The 22,674-nt window shown below is 45.6% G+C and overlaps 1 protein-coding gene across 3 annotated transcripts in view; it reads left to right on the top strand.

Moving 5' to 3' along the window:
- The window catches only part of EDC4 (enhancer of mRNA decapping 4), a 634,971-nt gene that overhangs the window by 173,113 nt on the left and 439,184 nt on the right, over positions 1-22,674 (top strand). For all 3 annotated transcript variants that reach the window (XM_073576355.1, XM_073576356.1, XM_073576357.1), the window contains exon 8: positions 15,488-15,597. In XM_073576355.1, the coding sequence (XP_073432456.1) occupies positions 15,488-15,597 (110 nt within the window). The remainder of the gene's footprint in view (positions 1-15,487; positions 15,598-22,674) is intronic.

Raw genomic sequence — 22,674 nt, 5'->3', positions numbered from 1 at the left:
CTGGACCAGAAGACAGCCACTCAGCTCCTCAAATTGGTTAACAAGATGCTGACCTGAAATCAAGCTGGGTGAAAGGAACTGCTGCTGGCTGGTAAAGAAGACACCCCAGCAAAAAGACCCCCTGTGAGAGCAAGAAAGCTCAGCTGGACGTCATCTCTGATTAAGAGGACCCCAGCAAACGGCTGGTTTTCCTGACAGCCCTGTGCCAGAAGGTGGGAGTCACTCACGGCACTGTGAAGAGCAAGGCCAGTTTGAGCTGCCTCACCCACGGGAATCATCATGCGGTCCCAGCTTCTCTCGATCAAGAGGAAGACTGTGAAAGGAGAACCAGACCAGATTGAATGGTGCATAACCTGAGGGCTGTGAGCAAAGCAACCGTGCTTGAAACCCCAGTTGCGCCAGATCTGCACACTCTGCTGGCAAACGTGCCAGCCACAGCAACGGTGCTCACGGCAATGGATCTGCCTGAAGCTCCCCTCAATGTTCCCCCTCACCTGGACGACCAGTTCCTGAAGACGCACAAGGGGGCTGTGGAACAAATGGACAGTGAGGCCCAAGAGGGCCCGGAACAGCCTTTCACAGCTCGCCAGAGCATTGTCCTCCATCCCCGACAACTGGATTGCGGAGCATGCAGAAGCCATCGACATCGCTACCTGCACAGCGTTTTCCATGTCTCCTCTACTCTGCCTGGCGGAGCAGCAACGTAAGTTCTGCAAAACAGAGTCCAGTGGTGTCAAAAGCAAGTTCCTGAAGACACCGTATCGCCCACTGGACGAAACACTTGACATGACCGGAAGACCGCGGAGGAGAAGATGGCTCCCTCAACAACTCCGAAGATGCAGGCCTTCCTTAGTCTAGTCTCATACTGCAGAACTTGGATCCCTGGTGCTCCAGACTTAATGCAGCCTCTGTAGAATTGCATCAACGCATTGCAACCTTCATCTCGTACAGGAAACTGAAAGACTTCATAGTCTCTGAGCCAACTCTAGGCCTCACTGAGTACGAGAAGCCATCCCGTCCTGACCAAACGGAAAAAGGACCAAGATGGAGAAGGTCATGCTACTGGCCAGGCTTAAAACAGAACCTCTCAGCCGGCCTGGATCCAGTTGCAAGGGGGGGGCCCTCCTGCATGAAAAGCAATACCCGCAGCACACGCCCTCCTGACATGGCTGCTCTCCACCATTCTTCAGTGCTCGCAGCCGTTACCTGTCTCTACTCCCACTCCCAAGGGGGGAGGCGGATACGGACCCTCAGATGAAAAGTCTGCAAGATACTGTAGATGGCTCCAGTTTTGCAAATGATGAAGGAAGGTTCCACATGGGATGTGCAGCGACCAGCAATCAAGACATTCTATGGTCCAGAAGGTTGTCAGCCCAAGAGCCCAAGAAGTGGAGCTGATAGAGCTGACGAAAAGACCTGCCAGATTGCGAAGAACAAAAACTTCCAGGTACTCGCATGACATGGCACCCGACTTCGGACCCATCTGGGCTGCAAGAAACTTCATCACAGCAAGCGGATCGACCGTGAAGCACCATGGAGCCATCAGAGACCTGCTGGACACTCTTCAACTACTAAAAGTGGTGGCAGTGCTGAAGGTCAAGGCATACGGAAAACTCAACACAGTAGAGACACGGGGCATCAACATGGCAGACGTGGCAGCCAAAAAAGCAGCCGGAGGAAGACAATATGGAAAATGGGAGAGGTCGTAGAGCCGGACAGCTACTACATGACGACTGAAGAAGAGAAAACCTGGCAAACAGAAGTCAATGGGAAAACCGTTGAAGATGCCATCTCTGAATTGGACAGAAGTGCTGCCTCCTCCTCCACCAGCCAACAAGCTGAATCACTTCCAGGACGAAGACTCTGACGTGGATATGAATTCTGAGGCAGAAGAATGGTGCCCACCTTTACCAGAAAGGACGTATTTGATGGAGAGCATTTCAGAAGATTGTCCTCCACCGCCCTCTCATGGGGAAGCTTCTTCTCCAGCACAGTCCTACGATTGGCAGTCCACGGCAACACTCCCCGAGACGAGCTGCATGAGTCCAAAGGCATCAAAAGGCTACAACAGTTTTGACCTTTCCCCCTCATCCCCGGAGAATACCGGCTGGATCTGTACCAATGCAAAGAGGCCCAAGTCCTCCTCTGACATAGTCTAACCCGAGTCTTCATACAGAGGGAGGCGCGGACATACACGAAACCTCAGCTAAAATCCCACAATCAGCTCAGAGAATGTCAATTACCACAACCTAGTCACTAAACCTGACAAAATGACTTCCTGAAACCTGTACAAGAAGTAACAGGATCAGACTCGGAAGGAGGAGAAGGAAAGCTGGATGCTGAAGGCCAAAAGCACTGGGCTCCAATAAACCATAATGGTTGACTATGGGATGGAGGATGTGTGATGGGTATATGGGCACTGGACTATGGGATGAAGGATATGTATGATGGGTATATGGGCACGGGACTATGGGATGGAGGATGTGTGATGGGTATATGGGCACGGGACTATGGGATGGCGGATATGTATATGGGCAAGGGACTATGGGATGGAGGATGGGTGTATGGGCACTGGACTATGGGATGGAGGATATGTATGACTGGTATATGGGCATGGGACTATGAGATGAAGGATGTGTGATGGGTATATGGGCATGGGACTATGGGATGGAGGATGTGTGATGGGTATATGAGCATGGGACTATGGGATGGAGGATGTGTGATGGGTATATGGGCACGGGCCTATGGGATGGTGGATATGTATGACGGGTATATGGGCACGGGACTATGGGATGGAGGATGTTTGATGGGTATATGGACACTGGACTATGGGATGGATGATATGTATGACGGGAATATGGGCACGGGACTATGGGATGGACGATATGTATGACGGGTATATGGGCACGGGACTATGGGATGGAGGATGTGTGATGGGTATATGGGCACTGGACTATGGGATGGTGGATATGTATGACGGGTATATGGGCAATCGACTATGGGATGGCGAATATGTATGATGGGTATATGGGCATGGGACTATGGGATGGAGGATGTGTGATGGGTATATGAGCATGGGACTATGGGATGGAGGATGTGTGATGGGTATATGGGCACGGGACTATGGGACGGAGGATAATTATAATTTGTTATAACTAGCCACAGTTAGTTACTATGCCCGGGCAGCGCCGGACTCTTCAGCTAGTATTATATAGATATAATCATTATTTGTTATAGCTAACCGTAGTTAGTTACTGTGCCGGGCTCTTCAGCTGGTATATATATATTTTTGCTAAGCTCACATTTTTCACCTGAGTAACTAAAAAAAATGTGTGTGTGTGTGTATATATATATATATATATATATATATATATATATATATATATATATATATATATATATATATATATATATATATATATATATTTTAATTATATATACAGCTGTGGCAAAAATTAAGAGACCACTACAAAATTTTCTGTTTGTCTGATTTTTCTCTTTATAGGTATATTTTTGAGTAAAATGTAAATTGCTCTTTTATTTTATAAAATACTGACATGTCTTCGAATTTCCAAGTACTAACTTTTGTATTCATTTTCAGAAAATGAGAAATGGTCATATGAACAAAAGCAGTGCTTGCAGATCTGAAATAATGCTATGAAAAGAAGTTCATAATCATTTAGAAACAACAATACTAATGTTTTCACTCAGGAAGAGTTCAGAAATCAATATTTTGTGGAATAATAATGATTTTTAATCACAGCTTTCATGCGTCTTGGCATGCTTTCCACCAGTCTTTCACACTGCTTCTGAGTGACCTTATGCCATTCCTGGTATAAAAATTTGAGCAGTTCTTTGTTTGATGGCTTGTGACTATCCATCTTCCTCTTGATTACATTCCAGAGGTTTTCAATGGGGTTCAGTTCTGGAGATTTGGCTGGCCATGACAGGGATTTGATGTGATGGTCCTTTATCCACACATTGATTGACCTAGCTATGTGGCATGCCGCATTGTCCTGTAAAAAACCGTCCTCACAGTTGGGGAACATTGCCAGGGCAGAAGGAATCAACTGTTTTTCCAGGATAACCTTGTAGGCGACTGGATTCATACGTCCTTCGCAAAGATTAACCTGCCCAATTGCAGCCTTGCTGAAGCATCCTCAGATCATCACCGATCCTCCACCAAATTTTACAGTGGGTGCAAGACACTGGCTTGTACACCTCTCCAGATCTCCGTCTAACCATTAGACAACCAGGTCTTGAGCAAAGCTGAAAATCAGACTCCTCAGAGAAGACTACCTTACTCCAGTCCTCTATGGTCCAATCCTTATGGTCTCTGGCAAACATTAGCTTGGCTCTCCTTTGCTTCTCATTGATGAAAGGCTTTTTTCTAGTTTTCATAACTTGAGCCCTGCCTCTAGTAGCCTGTTACGAACTGTTCTTGCCTTTCACTTCACTGCAGCTGCCATTTGCCATACCTTTTTTTTCTAATGAGGGTCATCCTGGTCATTAGAGAGTCTCTTTCTCCCTCTGCCGGTCTGTAGCTTTGTTGTCCCCAATGTCTGCTGCTTCACCTTGTTGTAATGGATTGCCATCTTAGAAAGTTAACTTCCTTTACCCCCAAGGGTGGTTTGCACGTTCTTGACCAGGCCAATTTTTAGAATTCTGACCACTGTCCCTTTATGAGGTAATAACTCTGGAACGCTTCCGTGGATCCCGGTGATTTTGACATTGCTTTCTCGTGACATATTGTACTTCATGTTAGTGGTAAAATTTCATTCATATAACTTGCGTTTATTTGTGAAAAAAATGGAAATTTGGCGAAAATTTTGAAAATTTTGCAATTTTCCAACTTATTTTTATGCTCTTAAATCACAGAGATATGGCACACAAAAAACTTGATAATTGACATTTCCCCCATGTTTACTTTACATCAGCACAATTTGGGAACAAAATTTTTTTTTTGTTAGGAAGTTATAAGTGTTAAAAGTTGACCAGCGATTTCTCATTTTTACAACACCATTTTATTTTTAGGGACCACATTACATTTGAAGTCACTTTGAGGGGTCTATATGATAGAAAATACCCAAAAGTGACACTATTTGAAAAACTGCACCCCTCAAGGTACTCAAAACCACATTCAAGAAGTTTATTAACCCTTCAGGTGCTTCACAGGAATTTTTTTAATGTTTAAAAAAAAATTAAGATTTAACTTTTTTTCACAAAAAAAATTACTTCAGGTGCAATTTTTTTTTTTTACCAAGGGTAACAGGAGAAATTGGCCTGCAAAAGTTATTGTGCAATTTGTCCTGAGTACGCTGATACCTGATATGTGGGGGGGAACCACTGTTTCGGCGCATGGCAGAGCTCAGAAGGGAAGGAGTGCCGTTTGACTTTTTCACTGCAAAATTGGCTGGAATTCAGATCGGACGCCATGTCACGTTTGGAGAGCTCCTGATGTGCCCAAACAGTGGAAACCCCCCCCACAAGTGACCCCATTTTGGAAACTAGACCCCCCCATGGAACCTATCTAGATATGTGGTGAGCACTTTGAACCCCCAAGGGCTTCACAGAAGTTTATAACGTACAGCCGTACAATAAAAAAAATCATTTTTTTCCTCAAAAATGATCTTTTCACCCCCAAGTTTTATTTTCCCAAGGATAACAGGACCCCAAAAGTTATTGTGCAATTTGTCCTGAGTGCGTGGATACCTGATATGTGGGGGCAAACCACTTTTTGGGCGTATGGCAGAGCACGGAAGGGAAGCAGCGCCAATTGACTTTTTTGGCTGGAATTGAGATCGGACACCATGTCACGTTTGGAAAGCCCCTGATCTGCCAAAACAGTGGAAACCCCCCACAAATGACACCATTTTGGAAACTAGACCCCCCAAGGAACTTATCTAGATGTGTGGTAAGCACTTTGAACCCCCAAGTGCTTCACAGAAGTTTATAAGGCCCGGGAGTGAAAATGAAAAAAATATTTTTTCCACAAACATGATCATTTAGTCCCCAACTTTTTTATTTTCCCAAGGGTAAGAGGAGAAATTGGACCCCAAAAGTTGTTGTCCAATTAATCCTGAGTACAATGATATCCCATATGTGGGAGAAAACTACCCTATGGGCACATGTCGGGTCTCGGAAGGGAAGTAGTGACGTTTTGGAATGCAGACTGTGATGAAATGGTCTGCGGGTGTCATGTTACGTTTAGAGAGCCTCTGATGTGCCTAATCTGTTGAAACCCCCACATGTGACCACCATTTTGGAAACTAGACCCACCCTAGGAACTTATTTAGATGTGTGGTGAGCACTTTGAACCCCCAAGTGCTTCACAGACGTTTATAACGTAGAGCCATAAAAATAAAAAAATCATGTTTTTTCCACAAAAATGATATTTTTGCCCCTAATTTTTTATTTTTCCAAGGGTAACAGGAGAAATTGGACCCCAAAAGTTGTTGTACAATTTGTCCTGAGTAGGCTGATACCCCATATGTGGGGGTAAATCACTGTTTGGGTGCATGGCAGAGCTTGGAAGGGAAGGAGCACCATTTGACTTTTTCAACGCAGAATTGGCTGGAATTGAGATCAGTCGCCATGTTGTGTTTGGAGAGCACCTGATGTGCCTAAACAGTGGAATCCCCCCCCCCCCAATTCTAACTCCAACCCTAACCCCAACACACCCCTAGCCCTAACCCAAATGGGAAAATGGAAATACATTTTTTTTTTAAATTTCATTATTTTTCCCTAACTAAGGGGGTGATAAAGGGGGGTTTGATTTACTATTTATGGCGGGTTTTTATGTTTGGCAGCTGTCGCACGCTAAAAGACGCTTTTTATTGTAAAAATAGTTTTTGCATCACCACATTTTGAGAGCTATAATTTTTCCATCTTTTGACCCACCGAGTCATGTGAGGTCTTATTTTTTTCCGGGATGAGTTGACGTTTTTATTGGTACCATTTTCGGGCGCTTGACATTTTTTGATAGCTTTTTATTCCTATTTTTGGAACGCAGAATGAACAAAAAACAGCATTTCATGAATTTCTTTTGGGGGGGTGCGTTTAAAATTGATAAAGCGGTTTTATTCTTTGGGTCAGTACGATTGCAGCTATTCCTCATTTATGTCGTTTTTTGAAAACAACTTTATATAAAAAATTATTTTTGCATCGCTTGATTCTGCGAGCTATAACTTTAATTTTTTCGCTAATGACGCTGTATGATGGCTTGTTTTTTGCGGGACAAGTTGACTTTTTCAGCGGTACCATGGTTATTTATATCCGTCTTTTTGATTGCGTGTTATTGCACTTTTTGTTTGGCGGTATGATGATAAAGCATTATTTTTTTGCTTTGTTTCTTATTTTTTAAGGGGTTCAATAAAGGGGTTAACTAGTGGGACACTTTTATAGGGCAGGTAGTTACGGATGCGGCGATAACAAATGTGTACTTTTATTGTTTGTTTTTTTAATTTCCAAAAAATGAATTTATTAGGGAATATTTTTCTTCATTTATTTAGCTATTTTTTTCAAATTATTTTTATTTTTTATTCTTTTAGAAATTATTTATACTTTTTTTTTTTTTTCTTTATTACATTGTCCCAGGGGGGGGACATCACTGTCATGTCATATCGCTGATTTGACACATTACCCAGCGCTGTGTCAGATCAGCGATGTGACAGGCGCTGCAGCAGGCTTCCTCATGCTTGCGCTTTGCAGGCACTGAGTAGGCCGCCTCCCTGAAGGCCCCCACGGCCATATTGGATCCGGGGACCTGCAGGGAAGGAGACCCCCAGCACAGCGCAGCATATTGCGCTGTGCTGTGGGTCTGAGGGAAGCACGGAGGGAGCCCCCTCCCTGCCGATGCTTCCCTGATCCTCCGTTACACTGCGATCAGGTTTGATCGCAGTGTGCCAGGGGTTAATGTGCCGGGGGTGGTCCTTGACCGGGCCCCTGACACATAGTGCCGGGTGTCACCTGTGATAATCAGCTGACACCCGGCCGCGATCAGCAGCGCTCCCCCCCCTTGAGCGCCGCTGCTCGCTATGATGTACTATACCGTCCTTGGGAATTAAGTCTTAGGGCACATGGACGGGATAGTACGTCATATGTCAGAAAGGGGTTAAAGGAAGGTGGCAACATGATGCTCACTGTATCGCTCTGCTAATTAAGACAGAAATGAACCTTTTCCTCACTCAAGACTTTTTAACTCCTTTGGAATGGTTAAAAGTTAATTTTTCATTCCTATTACTTTTGGGATATTACTAGCACTTGTTTTGCCATCCAGCTTGTCCTATTGCAAGAGGATTGTGAACCATCACAGCAGGGTTTTTTTTATACTTCAAATAAGATCTGGTTCACGTGATAACCTAATCAGAAGCACATTAAGTAGAACGAGGTGTACTCTGGTTGGAATTCAACTGACCCTGGAATAGAATGGCTGTCAGACATGTTCATGTAGAGAAGCTGATTTTTTATAAAACTGCAGTGTAATTTTTGCCAGAGCTGTGTGTATATATTTGTGTGTATTATATATATATATATATATATATATGTGTGTGTGTGTGTGTGTGTGTGTGTGTGTATATACACTCACTGGCCACTTTATTAGGTACACCATGCTAGTAACGGGTTGGACCCCCTTTTGCCTTCAGAACTGCCTCAATTCTTCGTGGCAGAGATTCAACAAGGTGCTGGAAGCATTCCTCAGAGATTTTGGACCATATTGACATGATGGCATCACACAGTTGGCGCAGATTTGTCGGCTGCACATCCCTGATGCGAATCTCCCGTTCCACCACATCCCAAAGATGCTCTATTGGATTGAGATCTGGTGACTGAGGAGGCAATTTGAGTACAGTGAACTCATTGTCATGTTCAAGAAACCAATCTGAGATGATTCGAGCTTTATGACATGGCGCATTATCCTGCTGAAAGTAGCCATCAGATGTTGGGTACATTGTGGTCATAAAGGGATGGACATGGTCAGCAACAATACTCAGGTAGGCTGTGGCGTTGCAACGATGCTCAATTGGTACCAAGGGGCCCAAAGAGTGCCAAGAAAAAATTCCCCACACCATGACACCACCACCACCAGCCTGAACCGTTGATACAAGGCAGGATGGATCCATGCTTTCATGTTGTTTACGCCAAATTCTGACCCTACCATCCGAATGTCGCAGCAGAAATCGAGACTCATCAGACCAGGCAACGTTTTTCCAATCTTCTACTGTCCAATTTCGATGAGCTTGTGCAAATTGTAGCCTCAGTTTCCTGTTCTTAGCTGAGAGGAGTGGTACCCAGTGTGGTCTTCTGCTGCTGTAGCCCATGTGCCTCAAAGTTCGACGCACTGTGCGTTCAGAGATGCTCTTCTGCCTACCTTGGTTGTAACGGGTGGCAATTTGAGTCACTGTTGCCTTTCTATCAGCTCGAACCAGTCTGCCCATTCTCCTCTGACCTCTGGCATCAACAAGGCATTTCCGGCCACAGAACTGCCGCTCACTGGATTTTTTTTCTTTTTCGGACCATTCTCTGTAAACCCTAGAGATGGTTGTGCGTGAAAATCCCAGTAGATCAGCAGTTTCTGAAATACTCAGACCAGCCCTTCTGGCACCAACAATCATGCCACGTTCAAAGGCACTCAAATCACCTTTCTTCCCCATACTGATGCTCGGTTTGAACTGCAGGAGATTGTCTTGACCATGTCTACATGCTTAAATGCACTGAGTTGCCGCCATGTGATTGGCTGATTAGAAATTAAGTCTTAACACACAGTTGGACAGGTGTACCTAATAAAGTGGCCAGTGAGTGTATATATATATATATATATATATATATATATATATATATGTGTGTATGTAATATATATATATATGCAGCGAGATACTGTCACTAATAAAATGGTTCATGAAGAGATAAATTAAAGACACACACGAAATTTGGTGAAATGCAATGTCTGTTTATTTAAAAAAAAATTTTTTTTAAAGAATTGTGTGGGCTCCTGCGTAATTTTCTTAACCAGCAGAGGGAAAGCCAAGTGCTAAGGGGTGATGTTAATAATCTGAGGAGGAGCCAATAGCCATAAAGGTTCCCAGGCTTTTAATAACAGCTCACAGATGTTTGCTTAGCCTTTACTGGCTAGTTTACAGGGAAACCTCAGAAAATAAAATTGACATCGGGTCCCCCTATAAAATCGAACCAGCACAGCCTAGGCAAACAGCTGCTTGCTGATATTAATAGCTTGGGAAGGGGCCAAGTTTATTGGCACCCCCTATGCTAAAAGTATCAGCTCACAGCCACCCCAGAATTGGCACATCTTATAGATGCGCCAATTCTTGCACTTAACCTTACTCTTCCTACTTGCCCTGTAGCGGTGGCAAGTGGGGTAATATTTGTGGGGTTGATATCACATTGGTATTGTCCGGCGACATGAATCCCATGGCTTAGTAATGGAGAAGTGTCAATAAGACACCTATTCATTACTAATCCTATAATTATATGGTAAATAAAGACACAGCCAGAATAAAATCCTTTATTTGAAATAAAAGCACAGACTCCTTTATTGAATCTTAATTTGCCATTCTTAACTGCATCGCCTAATCTCTAAATCCCTCGATCTCCTGCAACAAAAATAAAATTATATACCAACATAAATACCTTATTTTTCAGACTATAAGACGCACCTCAAATTTTCAGAAGGAAAATAGGTAAAAAAAATTTAACAAACGGGGGTCCGTCTTACAGTCTGAGTTCAGCTTGCCAGGGAATGGATAGGTACAGGTGGAGGAGTGGTTACAGGGTTCGTTCGGTGGTCCAGGCTGGTGCGGTGGCCTCTGGGAAATCCCATCCCAAGCTGGGGCAAGTGGGGCTGTGCTGGGGTTCTGTGCTGGGGCAGGGGGGCTTTGCTGGAGCTGTGGAAGCTGAGCTCCGGTGCAGGGGCTGTGCTCCAGTGCAGTGGCAGCGGCTCTCTGTGCTCTGTGGGGGGCTCCGCCGGCATTTTGTTAAAGCCCGGAGTCCCCTTTGGAACCCCAGTACTTGGACGTGATCTGAATCTGAGCATGCGCCGTCCCCGGCCTTTGGGCTTTGAGGAAATGCCGGGAGAGCCCCCCACGGAGCACAGAGTGCCGCTGCCACTGTATCGGAGCACAGCCCACCACCACCACACCACAGAGCCCCGCCGCACCCGCCATAGGATTTGTAAGTATATTGTGTCAATAAGACGCACCCCCATTTTCCCCAAAAATTTTGGTGGAAAAAAGTGCGTCTTATGGTCCGAAAAATACGGTACTACCTGTCCGACGTGGTCCTAAATAGCGAGTGTCCCACGACGATCTCACGTGTAGAACAGTCACATCGGAAGATATGACTGCTCTACCCGGCCTCTCGTGAAACACTGACAGGAGCTAATCGCTCCTGCAGTGTATCACTGAAAGTTCACCAGAGTTCGTGCTCTCACGGCACTGCTCCGTGAGAATTTTCTTACGCAGCGGTGCCGCAAGTGAGAATCGGAGCTCATCAGCTGATGTACTTCAGGGACCTCTCACGGCGGCGCAGTGATATAGTGACAGGAGGTAATCCTCCCGTAGTGTATTAACGGAGGCCGGGTGGAGCTGTCACATTTCCCGATGTGATTGTTCTAAATGTGAGATCACCGTGGGACACTCATAATTTAGGACTACGGCGGACGGGGAGTATATGGTGGTTTATTATTTTATTTTTGTTGCAGGAGACATGGGCGTCGGGGAGTAGGTGTTTGAGTATGCATGTTTTTTTTTTTTATGTTTTACAATTGAGCAGAGTCGCCGGATGATGGGACTAATGTCCCATCATCGGCTCTTACAGTCACTGTTATATGTGACAGCAGACATAGCTGGATGGAAGTTTTAGTGCCATAAGATGATGCCTGGCTACATCTGCAGCCAGACACCCGCAGCCAGATATTCGCATAGTCTCCGGCACGCAAATCCGCAGACCTTTTAGCACCTGAGTTATGGCTACTTATTTGACTCAATGTAGGTCAATGGTGTAAAAAACGCTGAAAATTCGCAAAAATAAATGACATGCTGCGGAAAATAAAGATGCGAATCAGTGTGGAATTTTCCGCAACATGTGCACTCCTTTGAGATTTGGTGCAATTCCGCGCGGAAAAAACACTGCGAATCCGCAAAGTGTGCACATAGCCTTAAGTACTGTTGTTACTGGCTGGAGCTTGATACATGTACTATGGCCATGATAGCTATCGTCTGGATGTGAGGAACTACCTTAAGGACTGTTGTTGGTGGCTGGAGTTGGATTCAAGAGCGACGGTCGTGACATCCGTCATCTGGCGGAACATAGGCTGTGACTGTCTATGAGAGATACTAAAAACTGTGGACCAAGCAAAAGTTGGGTGACAGTGGGTATCAGATTGTACTGGGGTAGAGGAACTATCCATCTCAGGTTAGTATCTTCTGCACTGAGGACATTGTATTGTGACCATCTACCCAGAATTGCTGTGAGACCAAAGGAGTAAAGAATAGTTGCTTTTTAACCTGCCTAGGTGATTATTACAACCCACAACCTCAGATCTTCGTAATTCACTTCACTATAAAGGTGGGAGATGACACCTGGAGAGAATTCACTCAAAGAATGAGTTGCTTAACAATAGATGTAGCAAATGGTATTGTGTGAGATGGTTTAGTGAATCCTGCATTGAGCAGGGGGTTGGACACGATGACTCTTGAGGTCCCTTCCAACTCTAACATTCTATGATTCTGCGGCAACGTGGCAGTGTGCTGCCCAGTTAATTTATAAAGTAAAATTTTCAGTGATTGTTACCTTTTATTGAAGTCCACAAATTAACAGATCCAAGGAGCAGATTCTACCTACATTTACTTCTGCCGTAATACAGTAGTTTTCTCTAATCACCTTCCACGACAGCCATATCGGAGGATGTTTCCCCGCCCTAATGGGGGACAGGAAATGCACAAGAGGTTAAATAACCCTCACCTTCCTACTACCTCCAGTGTTTTTCCTGTCCCCTATGGGGCATGAAGAGGTCCGGATAGTGCTGCCGTGGCCGGCGACCGGACTTACTACACTAAATACCTGGAAGCCGGGCGGCTGACGGTCGGGGGCTCCGCTCTCCTCCGTATGACAGGCCGCTCCCGTCTCCGCTGCGGCGCTACTTGGGACTACTGCTCGCCTCTCCTGCTCCCCCTCGGGGGTAAAGTGAGGCGGCGACGTGCGGCCGGGGTCCTCGGTGAGCTCCCCGGCGTCCTCCCCACAGCGGCTGGCTCACTGGAAGTGACGCGGCACCGAACTTCCGATTCATCACTCCAGCGTTCCAGGTGGAACGCTTATGTGACCAGTATAGCGGTCGCCGATCGAGGCTGGCGATTTGTCGGGCCCCGAGCTGAACCACTATGCCCCCCCCCCCCCCCCCACCGACGGGCCACCACAGTGAACTGGGACCAAGGGGGAGGAGCCAGCGACCCCAGACGGGGCGGGGGAACGGGACGGCCGCTGACAGCTGCGGAATCAGTCGCGAGGAGGGGTGATCGTGATTACCCCCACCTGTGGACCAGGGGAGGAGGAGCATAGAACACACTGATGGACCTTGGCTATTTAAACCCTGGTCTGAGGGCATCCAGGTAAGGCCATTTATGCACTGGTGACTGTGACAGACTGACCATGGACGGCGATAAGCCCTCACGATCTGCTTCTGCGGAGCCCAGCGTCCACCCTCCTTCTGTAAGTAGCGGGGTGGGTCCCCCTTTATTCTGTCCGAATGGTCTCTGAGGTGACTTAGTATGCCTTCTCTCTCTGTTTTAGGGAGACAAGGCTCCTGACCCTATAAAGAAACCAAGCCGCAAGTGTGTGTGTAGTACCAAACTTCCCTCGACATTTAGGAAGAAACTATGTCAGCCCTATACGGATGACGTAATACGTGCAGAGCAACCCTCCCTACTGGACAGTATAAAAACCCTCATCAAACAAGAAGTCCAAACTTCTATGATGACTGTTGCCCAGACCCCGACACCACAGCCCCCTCCTCTTAGGAAAAGGAAAGCGGCCCCTGTGGAATCTGACTTGGACTCGGGCAAGATTGATACCTCTAACTCAGTGGATGCGTGGGAAAATGAGTTCCATTTCCGCCCCCAAACCTGATAACAAAAAATACTACTTCTCGTCTGAGGACATGGGGGATTTAGTTAGTATGGTAAGGGGCACTATGGGATTGGAAGAGACGGAAGTGGAATGCTCTATTCAGGATTAAATGTTTGGGGGACTGAAGCCCAAAGACCAAAAGGGGTTTCCCATTCACGAAAACATCCGAAACCTGGTTATGCAGGAATGAATGGGCCTTTCCCGCGCGGGGACAGCACTATAGACGGCTATCATTCATTTTTACTATTAGTAAGTAAACCTTTTAGAACCTTGACTGTTTATGAGATTTGTTAGTTTACTTGGCGGGCACTTAGTATAATTAAGGGATAATATGACCGGTTACTATAGAGGACTCTTATGGTAATTCATGTGATATAGCATTGGGCTTAATATACTAGGATTATTTTGTGTCGTGCCTATAATGTTATATGTATCTCCCCTTATATTTACACAGTATGGGGTGCTCTTATGTTCATTTTTGGTAATTTATGATTAGTGCCATCAGGCTTTATTAACACACAACTTCATCATTGTGTGTTTTTTCAGCCGTATTAGATGTTGTCCCCTTAGGGTATGTTGATTGTATGGATAACAAGTAGCAATTTTATAGGTTTTAATGATTCTAATAAATTGATTTTGTACATTATTCATGGTTCTCTTCTGTTGGTGACAGTTTAAATTCTGCCTCCATTTGTTTTTGTACATTGTTCATGGACGTGCCTTTGGTATTATTGGTGGACAAAAGTGGATTGAATTGACAATGCAGCCCATTTTTCTTCAGCCCATTTTTCTTATTCTCTGAAAAAAGGCCAAAAAACAAACACTCTGCAGGGGTATGTAAACTTTGAGCACAACTGTACGTCCAGCCACATTCCGACTGAATATGATTGGCCACACTTAACCAACGTGTTTTGAGCGGGGCTGAGCACGGCTATCCAGCACTTGACTGCATGTACACAAGTTGCCTATTCTCATTGGAGAAACCTGACCGCATGTAGTGCACAAGCTATAAGGACTCGGAAGTTCTCTGTCACTTGATGACTGCAGACTTTCATAAAACGATCGGACAACCCCTTTAATATATTCCGTACAATCTTATAAGTTAAATCTTTTTTTCCTCCTCGACTGCTTTTCCCTCTTAATTTATGGGTATAATCTTGCATCAGTGAAGACAGATTTTCACATTGAGGTATGAGATGATCGTTGTTGCCCGTAAAGTTCTAATGAGAGAGGAGGAGTTAAAGGCAGAAAAAGATATTGTATTGCAAGTTCTCCTGTAAAAACAATTTAATTTTTTTAATTTTTTTTTTTTTTTTTGTAATGTGTAATATTTTTTCCTCATTTCTAGTGTTTAAGCGAGGGAGCCTTGTCTCCTGATGGAACAGTATTGGCAACTGCTAGCCATGATGGTTATGTGAAGTTTTGGCAGATTTATATTGAAGGGCAAGATCAACCAAGGTACATTTATAATGTTAAACCATTTTTTCATTTAAGACAATAAAAGTTACTATCACATCCAGTTGTAGCCCTTATATGTTTATAGTATTGTTAAATATTACACAATGTCTAATTGCAAAATGCATAGCTTTCAACACAAAAGGGTAGCAAAAAACTACTGTTAATATGTCCTAAAAATATCATTTCAAATTTTTACCCATATCCACCTAAACGTCTAATGGTCGGATTACGAAAACACATCTTATTTACTCAGTTACATTATGATGTTCAAGTCCATAACATTGTGTTACATTTAAGGGTCCACACAACTTTTTCTTCGTAACCTACAAGTCATGCTGTATTACCGCCATGTCCGCCTGCACTCCGGTCTCCCGATGGGCTGCTGGGATCGGAGCGCGCCACACTGTCACTGTGCTCCCGGCCTTGCAGCTTTCTCAAGTCCCTCGCTGTCCGCGCATGTGCACTCTTAGTCCACGGCCGCGCGCTTGCCGGGTGCACTAGTCTTCTGCCAGAATCCTGACCCGGAAGTGATCTCGCTGGCGCCCGGTGTCAGGTATATCAGACGGCTTCTGCCGTCCCTCAGCGCCTGAGTCTTATTTCCTACATTTTCCTGTGTAGGTGCTCTCCCAGGTCCCTATACGCTTCCAGTGTGTGCTCTTCTCTGTCCCTGTATGCTTCCAGTGCGTGCTCTTCCCTTCACTGTTCCTGTACGCCTGCCAGGACGTGCTCTGCTCTGCCCAGGATCTCGCACCCTCTGTGAACTCTGCCTTGTCCCAAATCCCGTGTCTCTTTATGGCTGCTGAGCTCCGTCTCCTCCTCGGTGAGTACCCTGATTCTTCTCCTTGCCTTCGAGCCGATCATCTGGTACTAGCTATTGCGGTATACCTTCCTCCTGGGCCGGTCCCTATATAGGCGTTGGTTCTGCCTGGCCAGCTCGCTCAGGGTCGGCCGGTACTGCGATCCAGTGGGTCCACTCTAGGTTTCATAACAGAATAATCAGGCCATGGAACCCGCTGGTGCCTCGGCTGCTGCTCAAAAGGAGTTGGTGTACAGTACTTGCAGGAGAATCAGACGCATATAGTGTCTTTCATGAAGTCCATGGAATCCCAGTTGTCCTCCTAACAGGCATCTGACCCAGGGAATGCTTCCCAGCTCATCCGTCTCCCGAAGCTTGTTCAGCAGTGTATCACCCAGACTCACATATTAAGCTATATGGCTTCTGTGGACGACCGTCTGAGATCCCTTCAGTCTGCCGCCTTGGCTTCTGCACAAGCTCTGCTCATAATTCCGATCCCATCCTGCACCCTCCACCCCGCCTAGGTAAGCCACCCCGGTATTATGGTGATCCCAAGCTGTGCATGGGTATTTTGAATTATCAATGCATCAATACCCCACCGATTGGGCTAAGGTGGCGTTTGTGGTTTCTCATTTAGTGGGGGTAGTTCTGGCTTGGGTATATCCTTTTGTAGGAGCGGGATGATCCCATAACATCTCAGCTGTCAACCTTTTTGGAGACCTTCCGCAGGTCACGTAGCCTTGGCCACGGAATCCCTCTTTAACCTGCAGAAAGGCTCCCTCACTGTCGGGCAATATGCCATTCGTTTTCGTACACTGTCCTCGGAGTTGGGGTGGAAGAACGAGGCGCTGGTCAATGCGTTCTAGTGGGGATTTGTTAGTCTAATTAAGGACGAACTTGCGGGTCGGGATACTCCTTTCTGCGAGAAACCATCACAAAGGTTACGGAGGAGGTTGAGTTGCTAGTGGGAGCCCTGCATCGTGAGAGAATCGCGTATACATCCTGCCCAATTTGTCCCCTTCAATTCTTCTTTGGCTACCTTGGCTGAGGGCGCATGAACCTATCCTTGACTGGCTCTAAGGGGACGTTCTACTCTGGGGTCCGCACTGCCATGATTGTTGCCTGTTACCGGTTCGTCCATTCAGTGTCCCTCGACCTGTCTCTGCTCCTGTCAGATTACCAGCGACTTATTGGCACTTCGTGGATGGCTTCTGTAAGAGAGAGGCAGAGAGTCTTCCTCCGCATCAGCCATACGACTGCCCGATTGAACTCATTCCTGGCTCTACATCAGGAGAATCTGGCCAAAGGCTTTATCTGGAAGTCCTCTTCACCCGCAGTCGCTGGATTCTTCTTTGTCAAAAAGAAAGACCGCTCACTTCGTCCTTGTATTGATTACAGATGTCTCAGTGAGATTACCATCAAGAACAGGTACCCACTGCCGCTCATCCCTAAGCTCTTTGATCTTCTGCGAGGAGCAATGATCTTCACTAAGCTTGACCTTCGTGGGGCCTACAACCTAGACCGAATTTGCTTCGGGGATGAGTGGAAGACCACATTTAACACCCGTGATGGCCATTACGAGTATTTAGTTATGCCCTTCTGTCTTTGCAACGCCCCCATGTGTTTTCAAGAGTTGGTTAATGACCTCTTCTGTGATCTTTTATACTCCTGCGTGGTGGTTTACCTGGATGACATTCTGTTTTTTTTTCTCCGGAATTGCGCACCCACTGACTGTTCTTCAGGTATAGCTGCGACTACGAGAGAATCAGCTTTATGCCAAATTTGAGAAGTGCGTGTTCGAGCAGACTTCCCTACCTTTTCTAGGTTATCTCCGATTCCGGTCTCATGATTGATCCCGAAAAGGTGTCTGCCATTCGCAACTGGCCACAACCTCAGGTTATTAAGGCCATTCAGCGCTTTCTTGGCTTCGTGAACTATTAGCGACAATTTATTTCTCCTTTCTCGTCACTGACTAAGCCGATCTCATCTCTCACCCGCAAAGGATCTAATCCCAAAGTCTGGTCGACTGAGGCAGAGGATGCTTTCTTGACCTTGAAGTGGAGGTTTGCAGAGGCTCCTATATTGCAACGTCCTGTGGCTAGCAAGCCTTTCATTCTCAAGGTGGACGCTTGTCCACAGGTGTCGGTGCTGTTCTCACCCAGAAGTCGTCTTCGGGTCCATTCGTCACCTGCAGTTTCCTCTCCAAAGCACTCTCCACTTCAAAGTGCAGCTATTCCATTGGGGACAGGGAGTTGTTGGCCATTAAGTTGGCATTGGAGGAATGGTGGTATCTTCTCGAAAGAGCCATACATCCTATTATTGTCTACACCGACCACAAGAATCTGGCGTACATTCAGTCTGCGCAAAGGCTTAACCCCCAACAAGCCAAGATGGTCCCTGTTCTTCGCTCGGTTTGGCTTTGAACTCCACTTTCGGCCTGGCATCAAAAACGCTAAGTCAGACTCTCTCCAGGTCCTACCAGTCGGAGGATACTGAGGAGGATCCCTCTCACATCATCGATCCTTCTAGGGTAATCACTGTGTCTCGACTCAGGGTTACCACACCAACAACGGGCAAGACGTTCGTGGCAGAGAACGACAGGGTCAGGGTACTTTGCTGGGGTCATTCCTCAAAATTTACTGGCCATGCATGCTGGAGTCAAGAAGACCCTTTCTCTACTTCTGGTGGCCTTCCTTCCATCAAGATGTGGAGGATTTTACAGCCTCTTGCCCGTCCTGCGCCAAGAACAAGATTCCAAGGCAACTTCTTTCCGGGCTTCTGCATCCCCTTCCGGGACCTTTTCCGGCAAGATGAAGAAATATGCAGATAAGAGACGTTTGGATTCCGCTACGTATCTTCCGGGTGAGAGGGTTTGGCTTGCGTCCAAGTATATCAGGCTCCAGATACCGTCCTACAAATTAGGTCCTCACTGCATCAGCCCTTTTGAAGTCCTGAAGAACGTCAATGATGTTGCGTACAAACTGAGGTTGCCTGCCTTGCTTCGTATTCCCAACACCTTCAATGTATCGCTCCTTTAACCAGTGGTTCTCAATCGCTTCCATGCAACATCTAATCACTCTACTCCATCCATTGACACCGGGGATGTCTTTGAGGTAAAAGATATACTGACCTCGAAAAGGGTTAGAGGGATGACCTTCTTTTTGATTGACTGGAGGGGTTTCAGTCCTGAGGAGAGATCTTGGGAGCCTTGAGAGGACATTCATGCCCACCGTATTCTCGAAAGGTTAATGTCCATGTCTGCCTGCGCTCCCTGTGCTTCGGGCTCCCGAAGGGCTTCTTTGATCGGGGTGCGCCGCACTGTCACTGTGCTCCCTGCCTTACAGCCTTCCCAGGTCCCTCGTTGTCGGTGCATGCACACTCTTAGGCCTCAGATGCGCGCTTGCTGGGTGCACTAGTCTATTGCCAGAATCCTGACCCGGAAGTGATCTCGCTGGCACCCGTTGTCAGGTATATCAGACGGCTTAGGCCGTCCCTCGGCACGTGATTATTTCCAGCACTTGCCAGTGTAGGTGCTCTCCCAGGTCCCTGTATGTATCCAGTGTGTGCTCTGCTCTGTCCCTGTACGCTTGCAGTGCATGCCCTGCTCTGCTCTCCCTGTATGCTTCCAGTACATGCTCTTCTCTGCTCTGTCCCTGTATGCCTGCCAGGACGTGCTTGCTCTGCTCTGCCAAGGATCTCGCACCCTTTGCGAACTCTGCCTTGTCCCTGATCCCGTGTCTCTCCATACCGGAGATCCCTTTAAGAGGAAAGATGTACCTATGGGATGGAGGATGTGTGATGGGTATATGGGCAGGGAAGGGGTGATTCATTGCTGTCATGTGCTCTCTGCTCCTCTCTGGGGGGCAGACAATGGCTGGGAGCTTATGTTCCCAGGGATGCTAGATTTCTCCCACCCGGTCAGTGTCTGCTGAGGTGTTGAGTGGGAAAACTGTTGCTCTTAGCAACCAATCACAGCTCAGCTTCTTTTAAGCATCTCTGGTGAAATGAGATGCTTAGTGATTGGTTGGTGATTCACATATACATTCAATATTATATATATATATATATATATATATATATATATATATATATATATTCACTGGCCACTTTATTAGGTACACCATGCTAGTAACGGGTTGGACCCCCTTTTGCCTTCAGAACTGCCTCAATTCTTCGTGGCAGAGATTCAACAAGGTGCTGGAAGCATTCCTCAGAGATTTTGGACCATATTGACATGATGGCATCACACAGTTGGCGCAGATTTGTCGGCTGCACATCCCTGATGCGAATCTCCCGTTCCACCACATCCCAAAGATGCTCTATTGGATTGAGATCTGGTGACTGAGGAGGCCATTTGAGTACAGTGAACTCATTGTCATGTTCAAGAAACCAATCTGAGATGATTCGAGCTTTATGACATGGCGCATTATCCTGCTGAAAGTAGCCATCAGATGCCTGTTCTTAGCTGAGAGGAGTGGTACCCAGTGTGGTCTTCTGCTGCTGTAGCCCATCTGCCTCAAAGTTCGACGCACTGTGCGTTCAGAGATGCTCTTCTGCCTACCTTGGTTGTAACGGGTGGCAATTTGAGTCACTGTTGCCTTTCTATCAGCTCGAACCAGTATGCCCATTCTCCTCTGACCTCTGGCATCAACAAGGCATTTCCGGCCACAGAACTGCCGCTCACTGGATTTTTTTTCTTTTTCGGACCATTCTCTGTAAACCCTAGAGATGGTTGTGCGTGAAAATCCCAGTAGATCAGCAGTTTCTGAAATACTCAGACCAGCCCTTCTGGCACCAACAATCATGCCACGTTCAAAGGCACTCAAATCACCTTTCTTCCCCATACTGATGCTCGGTTTGAACTGCAGGAGATTGTCTTGACCATGTCTACATGCCTAAATGCACTGAGTTGCCGCCATGTGATTGGCTGATTAGAAATTAAGTCTTAACACACAGTTGGACAGGTGTACCTAATAAAGTGGCCAGTGAGTGTGTGTGTGTATGTATATATATATATATATATATATATATATATGATCATTAAAATGCTTCTGCATATCCCAGTGATTGAGCTTGTTTTTTTTTTTCTTTTTCTTGATGCGTTGTACTTTAGTTAATGGTAAATATAGATCTATATGATTTGTGTTTAAGAAAAGATAAAACGTGACATTTTTATGAAATCACAATTTTCTAAATTTTATTGAAGTAATTTAAACAGCTAATCTTGGGACTAATGTTGAGCGATACCGTTCGATACCCAAAAATATCGTATCGGATGGTATCGCCCGATACGAAAAAAATATCGGGTATCGCCGATTCCGATACCGGAAGTCCCATTCAAGTCAATGGGATTTCCGGTATCGGAATTTAAAAACGCCCTTTATTTCCTTGTTGGCAAATTCTACGTAATTGAAAACAAATAAGAGTCATGTAGAATGTATTGTGGGAGGTGGAGGAGACATTAAAGGCATAGTGGTTTATTCAAATCACATGGCATAGCATTAATTCCAATTTTTTTTTTCAAGACGTTCGGAGTTAAAAAGATATTGACTGTTAACTTTTTTATATTTTGTCAGATATGTATGTTTCACAACTTCCATGCTCTTCACCTTCTTTTGTAATTTTCCCACACTTTCTCCTTCATGATCCCCAGCAGTAGCATTGTTTTCATCAACTTTTTCTTCCTTATTCATCTTCTTCACCTTCTTCCCATTAATTTTTTTTTTCCATTCTTCATATTCAGCTATTATTAATTTTCATATGCTATTTCTTCATCTTCTTCCTATTCTTCTTTTTCTTATGGTGACAGGCATTCCTGTAGTACTTATCTATAAAAGTTATAAGATTACACCTTACGTTCTGCCTGTCACAAAAGATTTACAACAGGATTTGTCCGCGTTCAGTTTGGCCTGCAGCAGCAGGCATTTTCCAGGGGCACCACGAGGAGGAACCGACTCACGCCCATTTACTGCTTAGTCGTCTTCTGCTTATAATTTTGATTTCTTCTATGCTGATTTTTAGTCTTATGCTTAATGTTCTTCTGCTTTCTGTTCTTCTGCTTTTGCTTCTTCTGCTTCTTGTTCTTCTGTCTTTTGTTCTGTATCTTGGTGGTTGTCTTCATGTTCTTTGTCCTCTTGGTCTTATTATTTAGGGTCATATTTCTGGTCTTCTTTGGTGTCGTCATCAGGGTCGTCGTCATGGAGATCAATAAGGATTACCAAAGACAATTTCAAAAAGCTTGATCTTGGAAATGTAGCAGAAGGTACAAGAAGGCTGAGAAA

The sequence above is a fragment of the Dendrobates tinctorius genome, unplaced genomic scaffold (genome assembly GCF_039654945.1).
Source record: "Dendrobates tinctorius isolate UK_male_01 unplaced genomic scaffold, ASM3965494v1 ptg000048l, whole genome shotgun sequence".
Classification (NCBI taxonomy): domain Eukaryota; kingdom Metazoa; phylum Chordata; class Amphibia; order Anura; family Dendrobatidae; genus Dendrobates; species Dendrobates tinctorius.
This window is presented reverse-complemented; position numbering and strand designations above follow the sequence as displayed.